We start from the raw sequence: 16,719 nt of genomic DNA on the forward strand, positions 1-16,719 counted from the left end.
CACAGTCACCTCATTTCCAGTCTCCTGATTTGGTAAATATGTTACCAAAGTGGCTAACAATTTTTTGAATCTAGACATTATTTAACTTTCACTGGTACATAGTGAGAAGAAAGCAAGCCAATATCATGCACCAAAACTTAACAAAAACTAGATGATTCCACCATGAAGAAATCCCTGGCATTGCAGTAACAAAATGTCGTGCTCACTGTAACCATATTCCTAAATTGAAATTAACTAACATAAATTATAGACTTAGAAAAGTTTCTGTGATCGAAATATTTCAGTGTAAAGTCACATTTTGCCCTTATTTCAAAACTTTCTGGAAACTGAGGCTGAGGTTTTGTGTTCAGTTTAAGGTGGATAAATATGCGTGTTGTTCCATTACCAGTTCTTCCTCTTGTGACTGAAAGAGCTGCCTATTGAAAAGATGATGTTGAGTTGCCAGCTCAGTCCACTGTTTAGGATGTTTTTGGGTAACGTAGAGAAGCAGCTCAGATACAGATTAGCTCAAACTCATTGTGAACCTGCCTACTCAGTCTTGGTAAATGGCCAGATGCTCACAGACCATCATCTCATGGGTAGGAGGCAAGCAGGATATAGAGAAGTAGCTGTGGTGACAGCTTTCTTACAGTGGTGTCTTCTGTGTGAATAATAACTTCTGACATCCTTGGTTTGATCCCTTCTCACCCTTTGCTTCTGTTTATGCCTGGTGCTCTCTGCACACAGGACTTCGAGTTGTGATGTTGAGTGTTTGCAGGCTGATTTCTTTCCATTTGCCTTGGGAATGATGAATTAAAACCTCTTTCCACTGCTGCAGACTTATCTTTCCCTGATTGCTCTTATATTGCATAGGAGCCACCACGCCCTGTACATCCTGCCCCGCTCCCAGAGGCACCACAGCCACCACGCCTGCCCCCTGAAGCTGCCAACACTTCTCTGCCTCAAAAACCACAGCTGAAGCTGGCACGGGTACAGAGCCAGAACGGTATTGTGCTGTCTTGGAGTGTCGTAGAAGTGGACCGGAGTTGTGCCAGTGTGGACAGTTACCATCTCTACGCATACCACGAGGACCCGAGTGCTACTATGCCTTCCCAGTGGAAGAAGATAGGGGAGGTGAAGGCCCTTCCACTACCTATGGCATGCACTCTTACTCAGTTTGTGTCTGGCAGCAAATACTACTTCGCAGTCCGAGCTAAGGACATTTATGGCCGCTTCGGACCATTCTGTGACCCCCAGTCTACAGATGTGATCTCCTCCCAGAGCAGTTAAACTGGAGTTCTTTGGAGCCTTTAAACGCATCCTACTTCAAAGGGTTACCCTGGTTTTGAGCGGGTTGATCCCATGCATGAAGTTCACTTTTAAATCCACTCTCTGCAGGATTAATTTAGACAGCTGTGCGATACACTACATACATTCAGAACCAAAAGAAAAATAAAGTCTCACTTCCAGCAAGAGAACCTGTTTTTCTGGATAGGTCAAGTCATGGGCCATTCAAAAATTTCATTTTCCTTCTCATGGCAGCTGTTCCACCTAGACATCTACCTACTCTTTATTCAAGGGCACGTTGGATGCCTGGGATTCTGCTTCAGAGTGGGAGCAAAAATAAAAATTGCAGTTTTTTTCTGAAGCTGAACTACATCTGTAGTGCCTATTAGGGCACTAACATGAAGGGAAGAACAGATTTGCCTCTTGTACCTAGCTCTCTCTGAGCAGGCTGTGATACGAAAGGTGAATCAAGGTCTTGTGTGCTGGAAGATTGAGTGATCTGTTCTTAAATTACCAACAGTAATCAGCTGTCTGAGGAGAGGGAAGGGAACTTTAGTCTGGCCAAGGAACCAATGCCTGTGAATTTGGAGGTGGTGTAGTGGGGAAAAGAAATAAATCACCCCACTACTTCCTACCTCTCCTAAATAAGAGCTCTCCTCTACTGTCACCGTCCACCTCCATTCACACTTGGAGCATTCCTAGGACAGATCTGAAACTGGATTATAGAAATCACATTCACCCCTCTCTAGCTCAAATAATTTTTCTGCCTTTCCCCTTATACATCCAGCCCTGATTTTTAGATTTATTTTGTGCCTTAAACAGTAATTTCAGAAATAAATGTAGCCAGATACCTTGTGGTGTTCATTTGCTTGGAGTTACTTCTCCTTTTCCCCCCCTAGCCTTTCATTACTGCTTCTCATTTTCCTGGCCCACAGTGATTTTTTTTCTACAAAGACCAGGAAGTGACATCTACTGATGCTGGACTCATTTTTATCTGTACTTTCAATTAACCCTTCCCTCACTGCAATTAATGAGTCGTCGTTTCTGTTCTGTGAAGAATATTAGAGTGTACAGACGGTATTTTCCACCAGAGCCTTTCCCTCCTGTTCTTTTGGGAAAGCTGTATGCTGCATTTCAGCCAAAGAAACCTATGTGGTGTAGCACCATGAAAGCTTCTACTTGTTTACACTCAGTTTAAATGTTCAGGTGGTAGAAAAATGCACAAAGTTGGCTTCTTAGACCTCTATCCCAGTCACCTGCCTGCCTCTACAGAAAACTAACATGCCCAGAGTAGTTTACACACTGGCCCAAAATTTGTGAGCAGCTGCAAATGTTCCTAGAAGCTTTCATGATGCTTCTGAGCTGGGAAATCAAAACAGTGCATCTGCCCCACTATCCTGTTGACATGTTCTTAAACTTTTTTTATGCATAGCCAATTTCTAACACCTGAACAAGAAAGGATATGTAAGATTTTTATTTTGGCATTTTTAAAAACAAGGACAGTGTTTTGTTTCTGTCCAGCAGAACCAAATACTGGATTTAGAAGGGAAAATGTTTGGGCTTCTTTTAGATTTAGTTCTCCATCTGACAAAGCTGTAGACTTTACATATTTCTTAATTCCAATACTGGCTGTCTTGAAAAATTGAAATACTAAGCAAGGTTGAAAAAGTCGCAGAATATGGCTAGTGAAATAATCTATGTGATAATAGATTCTTACGTTGCGTTCCCTTCAAGAAAATTATGTGAAAGAAACTCAGTTGTAGACTTTTGTCCATACTACTTTACTGCACTCCTTCATGCAGCTGGGATTGTTGCTTCCGTCAGGTGAGTAACAAATACTGTCAGTATGGGAGTTGTATTGATTTGGGTAAGCAGAAATTCTATCTAAATCCGTGTATCATGAGAGAAGGCTTGCACTGAATCTCATGTATGAAAAGTGTTTAACTTTTCCTTTGAATAACAGTTGTCCCCATATTGCTGGTGCCAATGATCAGTAATGCCTTGATTTTTTCTATGTGGAATTAAATGTTTTCTCTGCCTATTTCAAGGAATAATTAGTAGTTCATTTACACTACTTATAAAAAGTTGAGTTATTATAAAGGAAGTTGTGTAGTAGAGGTTTAGAGCAATTTCTTCCAGTTGGTGGCTGTTGAAGCATCAGTTTACTTTAATGTCTTTGAGTTGGTACTAAAGGGCTGTTGGCCATATCAGTACAGTGGGGTTTTTATAATTTGAAAGTTAAAATAAATGTTAGAATCCAATCTGGAATTTATGCTGCTTACTGAATTTTGATTCCAGCCTCAGCTATACATGAGCTCTTCTATAGTTTGTGCTTGCTCTTAGATCGCAGTTGTTACTAGCTTTGTCTTGCTTGGGATAGGCGGGTGGTGAGAATCCTGTGTCACAATTTGTTTTCCTTTCTCCGGTGGATGTAATAGTTGGGATGGCCTGATACTGTGTGGAGGTTTTGTGGTCTGCATCTTTAGAGAAAAGACTCATCTTTATTTACTAAAGAAAGATGTTCTCAACAGAGTTGACACTGGCTTCTTGCTTAATAGTATCTTCTGTTACGTATGGCAGAGCGCAGCTCATTTTTTTGAATAGATAAGCAAGTTAGCTACTGTTTGCTAAGTGAGGCCAATGCAGTTGTAGAGTGAAAGCAGACATCTCTTTCATTGCAGCAGAGATGTTAAGATCCAATTTCAGGATCTTAAGCAAGTGCTGGTGGCTAAGTACATGATAAAGCATAGCTTGATTTTTCAGATGCCTTGCTCAGCTTGGAGACGTTGCAGGTAGCGGTTCTTAACACTGATGTGCAGAGAACTATGCCACTTCTGTAAAACTGTTTCACTGTGGAACAGATATCTGCAGTGAGTACTTAGCCCTTATGCTAATGAATGGGAGTACTGCTTAACTCAAATGGCACTTTTCCCAATGTCTTTGAGTGGCTGTTTTTTATTTATCGTGTAATCTCCCAGAAACAATAAAAATACTGAGAAATTGAATTTCCTCCACTAACACATTCAGAAATAACTGGTTTCATTTAGTAAAATTTATTTGGAAGTATTACCAAAATATCTGGGAACGGTCAGTACAGGTCTGTTAATACTGTGCTTTAGACTGGAGTCATCATAGAAGTGTTGGTTACTGAGGATTCTAGTATTTCATTTTTAAATATGCTACAAGTCTCTACACAGCTTTCAATTGGTAGACTAGACTAGAACAGTTCAGTTGGAAGGGATCTGCAGAGATCATGAAGTCCAAATGGCTGACCACTTCAGGGCCACAACCGAGTTAAAGCATGTTATTAGGGACATTATCTACATGCCTCCCTGTACCTAAAGCAAGTTTTTCCATATGTATTTTCAGTACCCTAGTATAAATTGTACCTGGCTAATGAGTTGTGCTGGTACCACTGGGTGCATGACATATTAGCTGCACCACCTCAGATCTAGTTCTTCATGTTTTGGCGAACACTGCACTGATTCTACTACAGTTTTTATTTTCATCATGTTTCTGGTTTGGTTTAGGTTTGATTTGTGCCCACGGGCAAGAAGTAACTTAAGTTAGTTCTGTTTCTGGTTGGAAGGAAGCCCTCCTGTGGAGTGCTGATAGCAAAATGCCATTCTTTTCCACTGAGTTCCTCCTAGTTACAGCTTCACTGACCTCCTTTATTTCAGTACGAGTCTTAAAAAGCTTTACTGGATTCAAATAGCTGAACCCTTGGAAGGGTGTAGACTGTAGATGTAGCATGTGTACTGCAGCTGCAGTAACAACTCAAGAAGATGTAAGGGTGCGGAAGCAGGTTCCTTTCAGCCTATGTTTACTTCTGTGCTCCAGCCCAGCTTCCCTGAGAGTGACAGTTCTCAGCTCTGCTTCTTTCAGTGTGCTTGCTACCCTTTAACATGTTAGATCACTGAGCACTAGCAGTGATGCACTCACACACCCAACATTTTTAGCACAAGGCTGGAAACGCCCATGGTGTCTTCCCTGTAAAAATAAGGGTCTTATCCTGCTTCCTTTGAAAATAATGGCAAAACCCCCTCGTGCCTTCAGTGGGAGCTTGATTGGGGCCCAGTAGTAGGATCTGAGCACTGATTTTACACTATAACAAAATATCCATACACTTCTTTCTTTATGCTGTTTGTCTTAAGACTCCACTAAATCAGAATCTGTATTATATGTAGGGACCAGGTCAGATGTGTTCTTGCTCCCCAAACAGCCATTCCCCGGTTCTAGACTATCGTATACACTGTACAAAATCAAGCTGTGATTCTGCCTTCTTATAAACTTCAGTATTTTCATTTGGTCAAAAATATCTATCCAGATTTTTTAAAAGAGAAGCTTGATATATTAAATATATATTTTTTTAATTTGTTAGTTGGGGCAGGGGCGGGCATTGTATGAAAACACTGGAGAGTGGAGTTCAAATGACAATGACTGTGCCGCCCTGCCACCACATCTGTGTTCCCTTCTGAATAATTTCTAAGGGGCTAAGAAATTGCTAAGAAAAAGCAAATGAATTGATCTTTTCCTCCTTTCTGCCCACCTGTTAGAATGCATCTTTATTTCTCATTGTCATTGCACAGGCTAAGCATTCCTTTTTGTTTTGTTTTGTTCTAATATATATTATATGCACACACACATATATTTATATATATTTGAAGTGCTGTCTTAATTTAATGGAGTATATCTGTAAATAAGACAACTGGGTAGTAACTGTTTGGGGAGTCCTGTTCAGCTGTAGTAAGTTCTTTGCTATTGAGTCAAACATGCAAAATCCTTTGCAAGTAGCTCCATCCGACTTCTTGTTTTGCTTTGCAGCTGGACTTGTAAATACAAAAGGACTGCTTTTATGTCCAATTTAAACTGGGCAGTTGCAAATTCTCCCCATTTTTGTATGTACTGTAGTTTAGTGTGTGTGTACGTGTTAACTGTAGTGGGGTTTTGTCTGACAAGCCTGAAATTTATACTTTGAAATAAACTACTGGGTTTTTAACGTTTTGAGTCATCTGTGCTTAGTTCCAGACATCTCAGGTGACAAAGCACCACGTGTGTGTGCTCATGCTCTCCAGCCATGCTGCCTCATGGAGGATGGGGCAGCGCCAGCTTTTCAGTTCTGCAGTCACAGTGCCACTTTGGTCAAGTAATGTCCACAGCAGTGATGTGGCTCCAGGTCATTCCTAGAAAGCCAGCTGCGTGATGCTGCTCCTCCAGGCTTCCCACCAGAGCAGAAATTAAACCAATATGCTAAGTTCTAGAAAGTTGCAAAGAGGGGCTACCAGACATTCCTAAGAGTTGCACATACTTACCCTGACTGAGTGCCGAGCCCACACTTGAAGGGCAGCATCATTAACCTACGGTGGTAATAGTTCCCTGGCACTTAGTAAAACTGGCGTCAAGTCACTGACTGAAAGACTCTGTATGGACTCATGTTAAGTGATGGCTGAATACAATCACACTTGAAAGTCCAGACTTTCTGCCTGTTTAGAACTGACTGTTTAGAATACTTGTCTACTTTCTGCCTCTAGTTTGGACCATTACTTTCATTAAAACATTAGCTTAAGCACTTTGCTCAAGCAGTGTTACCTGCAGCTTGTGCAGGTGCTGTGCTAGGGATAGGAGCTGTGTCCCAGTCGCTGTGGCTGCATTCAGCCTGAGCCGGGCTGTTGATGGAGGAAGGACAGGGTGCAGTACAGCAAGCATGTGGTGATCTTGAACCCAGCACACCCATTAACAGCAAAAGAGTCACATGGGTTAGTTTTACAGCTCACAAGGTCCCATTTATGTAAATACTTAATCAGAGAAAAGGGCTCTTCAAAGTAGAACTCTTTTCCCACTGAGTTGAAAATCACAAGGCCATTCCTGTCATAGGGTAGGAGGCGCATGGTGTGAGAAAGGCTTATATCCCCTTCCTTGGGAGCTTACAAAGTAGCATCTCAGCTGCTGACTGCATCCATGTCCAGCACAGGGAAGCATCCACATGTACCCCAGCAAAAAACAGTCTAACACAGGAAGCTATGGCTAGTTCACTGGTCCCTATGGACTGACATTGAAACAATGCACTTATATTTGTGCTTTTTGTTTTCAAATATAAAAATGGGAAAAGTTGGCAGTAAGTACAATCTCTCCTGTTGCTTAGGAGTAACAGAATTCCTCTGACTGCTCTCTGCTTCCATCTCAGCGAGCTGCTGCTTCCCAGCAGGTTCCTCCAGCACCGGCTACCTCCTCTCCTGCAGGTGGGGTCCTCTGAGGTACAGAGCCAGTCTGGTTCCACCTATGCCTGCTGCTTGGCAGCAGCCTTTGCCCACTTACAGGAGTTGGAAATGCACCTCAAGGCAGCAATCAGGAGCAAACATCTGAAGGCTGCACAGCATTCATATTTGGTGTTTATTCTGAAAGCACCAAGCCCCCTGCCCTGTAAGGATGCAGCCTGCCCTTGTCACAGCAAGGGCTCACAGCACTGACCAACCAGGCAGAGGCAGCTGCCCTTGATCAAGGGCCAGCAGGAACTACATCCACACGCTCCAAGCAAAGACAAGCTGAGTAGCACATGAGGGCACTGCATCCTCCCCACACTGTCAGTAGGGCCATCTCCTCCCCCCCCACCTCGGTGAAAGACACTTGTGCAGCACTATCTCTTCGCTCATATGTGGCATCAAGGGAACATCATGTTTATTCTCCGTCCAACAGCAGAACAGCTGAATGTACAGCAATTTTATGTGCACCCCTGCAGCCACTTAGTCCTCATGCAGTGCAGATGCCCTCTGTAGCCTCGTACGTACTTCCTCCTGCTCCAGCAAATAAATTATTTCATTCTCTGCACTGATTTTGAGCCTCAGCAAAATCTGCCTTATTAATTTCTGGTCTCCCTTGCCCCTTGGCAGAAATCAAGCACAATGTGACAGCCAGATATTTAGGGCAAAGTGTCAGTCAATATGCAGTAACCTACTTCCTTCCCCAGCCCTTGCCAAAACCTCACACACTTCTGCCTACACGATTTGGGGTGGTACTGTGCTCTGTTTAAATTGGACTGTCAAGGCCAAGAGGAAAGAGCTGTTTATTTGTTGTGTATGTAATTAAGAAGACTCAAGTTACCTGCTATGGAGAACATGGCTGTGACTCTTTGACAGTAACATTCCCCGCTGATAAGCAACTTGCAGCACATTGCCAGCACTGCTCAGACTAAAGGCAGCCATGAAGCCAGCACAGAGGTAAAGCCACGAGGCTCAGACCAGTCCTGGAGACAGCTCCTATGTCTAGACACAGATCACTTCTACAACTGCACAGCAGTTCATTTGTGCTCTGGGAGCAGCTGAGATGATGCTCAGATGGACAAAGGGCAGCACGGCGCCTGTTGTTTCCCATCCATCCCAGCTGAAGGGCCACCCAGACAGCCCAGAGGAGCAGAGCACGTGCTGTGCCACACAGAGCAGGAGAGGGGCAGGCAAGGCGTGGGGATGTGTACATCCAGCTGGATTTATTACACACAGGAATGAAAGTTTCCGTGAAAAAAAGTAAAATCCCATTTTGGAATATCAATGCTGATTTTACAAGATTGGCCTCATGGTGACAAATTTGAAGTTGTACGATTCAGGCAGGCCCTGATGGTGTGTGTTGTTGAACCGCCTCCAAGTGAAGACCGGGAGACCGCCCTGCACTGGGGGACCATTGATGGCGGTGGCCGTGAATGCTGAGGCCAGGCGGAAATCTGACACCTGCAACAGAGGACAGAATGGTTGGCTGGTGTTTGACATGCACCCATCCCATAGCAGAAACAGCTCAGATTTGGTAACAAACACCACAGCAAAGAAAAGGAGCAAGGGGAAACGCATGCTGCTCAGGCAGAATTCCTCCCCTGCACACAGGTATCTTCAGCCACAAAGGCAGTAGTGAAGGGGCAGCAGAAAGCACACACAGCCCTTCGCACTATCCAGGGTGAGAGCAGCGCATCCACTTTCACAGCAGTCCTCTCTGTGCCTGGGCACCCAAAAGGCCATGAGGGCAGCCTAAGATGATCTAGAGTAAGCTCTGCTGTGTTAAGCTCTTCATCCATCCCTTGGAAACTGTCAGACAAGGGCAGCACAGTTACACAACTGCCTAGAGCCCCCCACTCTGTTTCTTCATTACCTCCCAGTACAGCCCAGCCCAGTCTAACTGCTGTCAAAGGCACCTGCTCCCTTGCCAGACACCTCTATACAGCAGTTTTCTGGTTTCACAATGTAACAACAGGGAGCTCCTGCTGGCCACAGCAGCAAGCAGGCAGGCTAGCCTGGGCTCGAGCAAGCTGAGAGGAGACACTCAGCTCTGGTAGTGTCCAAAGGGGCTCCCATTCCAGTCTTCAAACTCAACCCCGAGAAGGTGGCTGGACCTCGCAGGATCTACCAGAATGCCAGGGCTGAGCAGCTGTACATACAGGTGTTGCCCCTCGCAGTGAAAACACCACACAGGCTGCCCAGAAGAACTGCAGCTTTCTCCAACACAGTGGGTCCGACGATTTCCCCATGTTTCCTTTCTTAAAAAAAGTGATCCTTGGCAAACTTTGCTCAAAGCAGTTTTGCAGAGAGGTGAAGACATGGAGCAGGGTGATTCACTGAAGAGCAAGGCTTTTGTAAAGGTAAAATTAAAAGGAGGATAAAGACACATTCTTGTGGGCTCTGGGGACGCAACCAGGCAGCCTCCATGACCAAGAGGCCCAGAGTGTGCAGCAATCATTTTCTGTACCTTCCTCCAAGCAATGTAGGACTCATTTCAACCTTCGCTCAGGCTCATCCTGCTGCAAAGCTTCAGGGCTTAGCCCCTAAACAAAACAGGTTCCCATGGACAACATTCTTCTGCGTATCTCCCTGTGCACCCTCTGCAACACCAATGTACCAGGACTGGTGTCAGGGTGAGGAGCAGTACTGGGACAGTGTGAAGAGATGAAGCAGGTCTGGCCATGCCCACCCCAATGCAGAAAAACACACCACAGGTGTGAGAAGAGCACAAAGAGACTGCAGCAAACATTTGGCAGAGACAGAAAGTGGGGTTATTTACCTTGGAGTCATAGCAGCCTGCAGGCACTGGGAAAGAAGGATTCAGGTCTTCTCGGCAGCAAATGGTGTTGCAGGGATTGTGTTCAGCGTAAGGATCGTGCTGGTAATCTGGGGAGAAATGGTGCAGGCAGGGAAGAAAAGGAAACAAATGACTCCCTTTACCCAAAGTCCTCTACTTCTCAAGCCCCAAACCCTTAGGAAGTACACAGTTTATCACATTGCTTTCATACTTCTCACCAGGTTTCAGATAGAAACCAGTGCTTGTGTAAAGGCAAGTTCCGAATCTAAGTCGATTTAGCTATTTCTACATCCAAGGGGCACTGCTGCCCACCTCTAACCACAAACACCCCTAATTCCATGGGACAAAAGTTTGCAGGAATTTCATGACTCCTCAAAAAAGCGGAACAGAAAGGAGTGGGAGGCAAGGAACAAAGAGTGCAGCAGTGAGAGACTTCCTGTTCCTGTTCTGGAACAAAGTAAGCAGAAGGAGCAAAGCCTTCAAATACCCACTGCAGTAGCTGCAAGAGGGAAGAAGGACATGTCTTAACACTTGCGAGCATGCTGCTACTCATAACCCAATCAGTAGCAAAACCACACCCTGGGAGAGGCCTCTCAATGCCCAAGCACAGTAATCAGTGTGCTCCCTGTAATTGGGAATCAAAATATAGCATCCAAAGCTATTTGTACTGAGAGACGGGCTTAGGCAGAAGTTAATTATGCTGGTTTTAATCCAGTAACAAGAACCCTGTCAGGGAAAAACAGAGCAGAGCATTACCTACTGAAGACTCTCCTTCCTGGACTGCGGGAGCTGAAAGGGTGGGCAGAAGCCAAACTCACTTCAAGTTTCTGCACTTACAGCAGTGTAACTAAGCTAAACTAATTAACAATTTTCACTATAATAAAAGTAAATTAACACTGCTTTTTTATGATCAGCTCCAAAACACAAGAATATATTTCTTACTGTTATATCTCATGATGTACTTCATGCTTTCTAAGTTGGTCACCTTGCCCTGGTCTCGACGGAAGATTTTTGCTCGTGGTGCAAGCTCATACGAGAAATCCAGCCCATACTTCTCAACATATGACGCATACCCACTGAGATTGTAAATCTTCTGATGGAAAGGAATATTGTATGAAGGCCAGTAACCTGCAAGAGAAACAAATAACCTGTTAGACAGTTGGAAAAGCTGAACACTCTTGCTTGAATAAAAGCAAAAAAAAAAAAAACCCAACACATATTCCATGGTGCGTTGCCTTAACAGCATTTCGAGGAACAACACGTCAAACTGGTTTGAAAGAAACAAAATAAGGCAACAGATCAACTGGAATGACTGGGGTTGACTCCCTGCATAACACACACAGGCAACCCGCCCCCATACTTCCACCCTGAGGACTCATCCTGCAGAGCAGCTGAGATCAGACTTGCAGGAGCCTGAGGTAAAGACACAGATCAGCTACAGCCCTCCTGTAGAGGTTACACTCCTCCGGGGCTTTGCAAGGAAAGGTCTTTTCCTGCCACCAAGCTTTGCTGCATGAGACTTTAGTGAATGTGCTCCCTTTTCTCCCTTCTTCCCAACTCACCGAGATGCAATAATGCACCGTGCAATGAAGACAGATGGCAACTAAAAAGAATAAATAAAAACTCCTAAACAAACACATTCGTAACAGAGCATGGGTCCCAAAGCAGCAGTTAGAAAGAGAGACCTGGGGAGAAACAAACAAAAACTGGAGATGAACAGATATATAGGAACCATGAAGCAAGCAGGGGTGAGCAGGAGACAGGTCTGCAGAGAACACACAGATGCGCTACTGAGCAGTGGAGACTGGAAAGCTGTGGCTGCACAGAGGGTAAGGAGATGCGGGGGTAGATGCACACTTGCCACTTGAGGGTTAAGAAGCAGTTGACCTAAGCAGAGTGAAAAGCTCTTCTGCATCCCAGGCTCTGCAAGACTACAGAATCCAGGCAGACAGTGCAGTATTCAGCCTAAGACAGGCTTAACCTAGGGATGACAGTGTGGGAACGGAGGGATGTTCACACAAGGCCTTCTAACTTGAACCTCAGTACTAGTGTTCAGTAAGCCCTTTCCATGCACAAAGCACACTCAGCTAGCACAAAGACATGGTTTTCCTAAGCCAGCAAACACTACAGGAGCTATTACCTTTCCGGAGAACATTTGTTTGATCAGAATATTCCACAAGGGTTGGGATCTGCTCAACAATGAACAACGCACCGTCATCGAGGCTCTTCTGTAGCTTGACCTTCTTCAGGTCCAGCACCATGTACTGATTGTTGTAGGTCCCTAAGTACGAGAACAAAGAGTTACATGGCCTGTCTGGGAAAGAAAAGGAGCATGAGGGGGGGAAGGAACACATTCTTTCTCTCAAGGTTCAAGTGAAAGTGTACTTACCAGAGTTGCATTTTGAAAAGGTTTCTGCCCAAGCTTTGCCATTGTCTGCCATCATGTTAGCAATGCGGACTCTCTGCCAAGCAAACAGGGATTCAGGCACCACTTGCTTGATGAGGGTTTGGTTGAACACACTGTTGGTGGTCTGCAACATTATCAAGCCGCTGCCTAGTATGTAAAAGTCGTCCAGGGACACTAAAAAGCCTTAAATAACAATGACACAAAAATTGTTATCTCTGAACCCTTGTTGTATTCACAGAACAAAGCAATCCAAGACAGAATGACATAAAGGAGAGTGCATGTGCAACTTTTAAATAAAGCCATAAAAATATTAAAGATGAGGTGGCAATTTCTGCTAGCACTATACACCCACTGTCAGCACAGTTTCTCCCTTGTCATGCTTTCACAGACACAACTTCCTTTGTTTGGAGCATTTGTTTTCAGGTTTGTTTCTCACATTTTTCCACTTGTTTCCCTTTCACATGTCAAGCAGTGGCTATTTCCAGGAATTACATGGTGTACAAGTGTTTGTTTCTAACAAAGAAGTTTCTTCAAAAAACAAAACAAAAAAAAAAAAAAAAAAAAAAACAAACATAACACAACTCCACAAACAAATCTTCATCAACCAGTTTTCAGAGTTTTTTGTTTCTTTGTTCTGAATGAATCTTCTCTGGACTAAATGAGCTAAGCAGAAAAGTCTTTCTTCTTAATCTTTTCCAATCTAACTATTCTAAAAAATGTCTCCAAGAAACGGTGGCAACTCAAATTACAAGGCACCTCCTGCATGTGAGAGAAAGTTCTACCTACTCTTGTCTGCGATGTGTCGCCATTGAAAAGCCAAGCCAAACTCAATGCCACCATGACTCTCTGAGCAGGATCCCTTCCCAGGCTACATGCCAATAGAAGCATCAGTCCCAACTGCAGCAGAATTGCAAATGTCAGCTGTAAAGCCATGGGTAGCATGGCAACTATTTACAAAGAAGAAATAATTTGAGATTTTCCAGAGGATACAGAGCTGGCAGTCACCAGCCTGGGGAAATGTGGTTAACTTGAGCTGCTGATGGAAAAGTCATCCAGAACCTGGTCTCTTGCTAGTCAGCTTTTAGTGACATCACTCTTTTTCAAAGAGTACAAAATGCTGAAATTGTCTCTGTGTAATAGCCTAATACTTACGCTCCACTGCGACATCTACAGAAGGCCTCATTAATACGCTCTGCAAACAAAGCAAGGCCAGCAACCTGTGAGAGCCAGAAAAACAACTCAGTCCTGCCTCTTGTCCTTGGCTCTCACCAAAAGGCAGACCTCCTTCCAGCAATGTTTAAGGGCTTCACTTCAGCAAAAATTTTTTTCAGTCCCAAGACCTCAAATCAGAACAGGTCCAGGAAAATATACTTTATAGTCACCTGTTCTCTAAAGACACACTGGTATAGAACAGGGAGAGCACCCTGGCAGACTGTGGGTCCTAGTACTTTATTCTCAGAAACAGCAGCAATAAATAAAGCATACAAATAGCAAAACTATGTCAAGTAAATAAGGACAAGAAAGGAAACACTCTAAATCTGGCTCTGTCGGACTATTTTATACCAAGAACTATCTACTCCAGAGATAAGCTGTTGCATAATAAGTCATGTGCTTGTCGAAAGAGAGCAGAAATGGAACTGGTAAACAACTGATTCCAACACAGCACCAATGCCCATGTGGGTACCAGCACTAAGTGACCCACTTCAAAATAAACTGAATAGCTTTTTCATCTTTTTCAAACCAACTTAAACTGAGAAGCTGAATTAACTGAAGTGTGAACTCTAATGTAGACCTCACCCCGGCATTAAGCACCAGTACATCCCACATGACCTACCTACCGTAGGTCCCATGCGACCAACACGGGTAGGGCCCTTCCAACCCCTACTGAGGGGTTCCGAGATTCTGTAAGTTGCAAAGCTAAACTGAGCTGAAAAAAAGTGGCTTTTTTTTCTAGGCCTTACTATTTACCAAGTTTCCTCCTGCACTGCTTTTATAATACTATGTGCCGTCCGTGATACGTCATTACCAGCTCAATTATCCAGAGACAACATATGTCATTACGACTTAAGGTACAGGCACTCCTGAGGCAACAGGAAGTTAAACACGTATGACAGATTTACCATGGACAAAGACAGCCACAAAAATAAACCCAGGTGAAGTCTATAGATATCAAGAGCTGATATCCTCATGTCCTTCTCATTTTTTTTCACTATGTACAAGAATCTGCTGTAATTGAAACTGTCTTCCAGGTAAACTGTACAAAGAGGTAACAGCGACATATTTTCTCTGTAAATCCATCTCTCATTTTTATCAGCTACTCTCAATCTTAATTTTTTTTTCCCTCTCCCTCTTTCAATTGACCTGACTCTTCCTACACAAAAACAAATAAAAGCACTTCTGATTGCATTTTCAGGGCCCTAATCATTAGATGCAGTTTCTGGAATACTGAAGTTTCTAGAGTCTGTAGCTTCACTCACAGTACTATTAATTAGCCAAGCAAAACAAAACACTTTTTGAAATCTGAGCCATAGAGTTCCCTGGGGAGCGCACTGCATAGCATGCAGGGGTACCATGCTCCTGATAGCTATTGTTCCAAAAGAGGCAGCAGCTGCTTTATCAACCAGATGGCATCCCCCTTTTCTGGTATTTTAAAAGGTCGTTGTGCTCATTGGTGTACAGAAAGGTGCAGTATTACAGTCTGAAAGTCAGAGACAGGATGTCTAGACATTACCTCCCAGGGATGAGAGTAGCTCCAGGCCACAATGTCCACTGCTCTGGGCTACAGGCACATTTAACAGTGGGAAAGGAGCTGCCTTCTTTGTCTGAATTTTCTTAATCCCACTAGGAGCTGCTTTTCCCACTAGGAGCTGCTTTTCCAAGACTGCACAGCCAGCTTCATTTCACTTGCAAACCTCTCCCAGGCACTAAGCAATAGTACATACCATGCCAGAGAGGAGATAACAGAGCCATAAAGTGGATCAGATACTTTTCCCTGCTCATCCCCAGGTTTTAGGTACATATTGAAGGGAGCTGGTAAGCAAGAAATAGTTTGGCAAAATTCATGAGCAGAGGAGAATTTGCCAGTCCACTGAATACAAGGCCTAATGCCCTTTCAATGTGTTGCTCCTCCTCAAAGCAAGGACATCTTTCCTCTTCATCCTGCCTCAGCAGCACAAAGCCATGCATCGGAATGGCCTTGTGCTATCTCATGCCTGTCTCAACCAAGGAAGATCCTGACAGCAGGCCAAAGGTGCAAAGCTGCTATAAAGTTCTTAATTGTTGTGTTTGAGCAGCTAGAAACAGAACAAGACTGCAGCTCATCTAGAAAAAGGGGGTCACTATCCAACCCATCATGCTTGGGTCCAAATGGTAGGTTCCCTTTTCTAAATGGGGCTCAAGACTAACAACAAGCAGATGGGGATTTTGGAAACCTATCTTCTCTTGCTGCCCAAGGAAACCAACAACTTTCAATAGCTAATAGGGCTCATTACTTCCTATGGCTCAGTGAGGCAGTACAGAACAGTGAGTGCACAGTTGGGGCATTTTGATTGCTCTTAGCTCTGCTGTTTTACTGGACTTGTCCTGCACCTGTCTATCTACTCCATGCCATCACATTTGTTATCCCTCCAAATGAGCACAGTTTCACTAACAGCTGTGAATAACCATAACATGGCCTGTATCTTTCTGCTGTGAAGAAACTCACTAGCTACATTGCGTACTTAAAGTCTCAACAGAACACTGACGTCAGAGTTGAGTCATTCCTCCCTTCCAGAGATTTGCACAGCTGTTCTGCATGTAGCTCTTTACATATGCTTTCAACAGAAAAGAAAGTTAAAAGCGTGAGCAAGGGTTCAAGTGAGATTTAGGATTAGCATGGAAATGAGCTGCAGGTGGATGAATCCTTCTCCAAAAGCAGGGCTTACTATTCCCATTCCCACATGGTAGTTTCTCGGGGGGGGGGGGGGGGGGGGGGGGGGGGGGGGGGGGGGGGG

General features: G+C 44.1%; 2 protein-coding genes across 7 annotated transcripts in view; one reads left to right on the forward strand and one right to left on the reverse strand.

Moving 5' to 3' along the window:
- Window positions 1-2,116, forward strand: part of LOC122158714 (activating transcription factor 7 interacting protein) — a 91,370-nt gene extending 89,254 nt beyond the window's left edge. For all 5 annotated transcript variants that reach the window (XM_042815625.1, XM_042815630.1, XM_042815631.1 and 2 more), the window contains exon 15: window positions 853-2,116. In XM_042815625.1, coding sequence (XP_042671559.1) covers window positions 853-1,269 — 417 coding nt within the window. In that variant the 3' untranslated portion in view covers window positions 1,270-2,116. The remainder of the gene's footprint in view (window positions 1-852) is intronic.
- A 6,193-nt stretch (window positions 2,117-8,309) lies between these two features.
- Window positions 8,310-16,719, reverse strand: part of PLBD1 (phospholipase B domain containing 1) — a 36,217-nt gene continuing 27,807 nt past the window's right edge. For both annotated transcript variants that reach the window (XM_042815632.1, XM_042815633.1), the window contains 5 exons: window positions 12,710-12,910; window positions 12,461-12,601; window positions 11,263-11,448; window positions 10,303-10,409; window positions 8,310-8,984 (listed from right to left, as the gene is read on the reverse strand). In XM_042815632.1, coding sequence (XP_042671566.1) covers window positions 8,817-8,984; window positions 10,303-10,409; window positions 11,263-11,448; window positions 12,461-12,601; window positions 12,710-12,910 — 803 coding nt within the window. In that variant the 3' untranslated portion in view covers window positions 8,310-8,816. The remainder of the gene's footprint in view (window positions 8,985-10,302; window positions 10,410-11,262; window positions 11,449-12,460; window positions 12,602-12,709; window positions 12,911-16,719) is intronic.

Source organism: Centrocercus urophasianus, unplaced genomic scaffold (genome assembly GCF_019232065.1).
Source record: "Centrocercus urophasianus isolate 14NV4802_14NV808 unplaced genomic scaffold, USGS_Curo_1.0 seq_15, whole genome shotgun sequence".
NCBI lineage: Eukaryota > Metazoa > Chordata > Aves > Galliformes > Phasianidae > Centrocercus > Centrocercus urophasianus.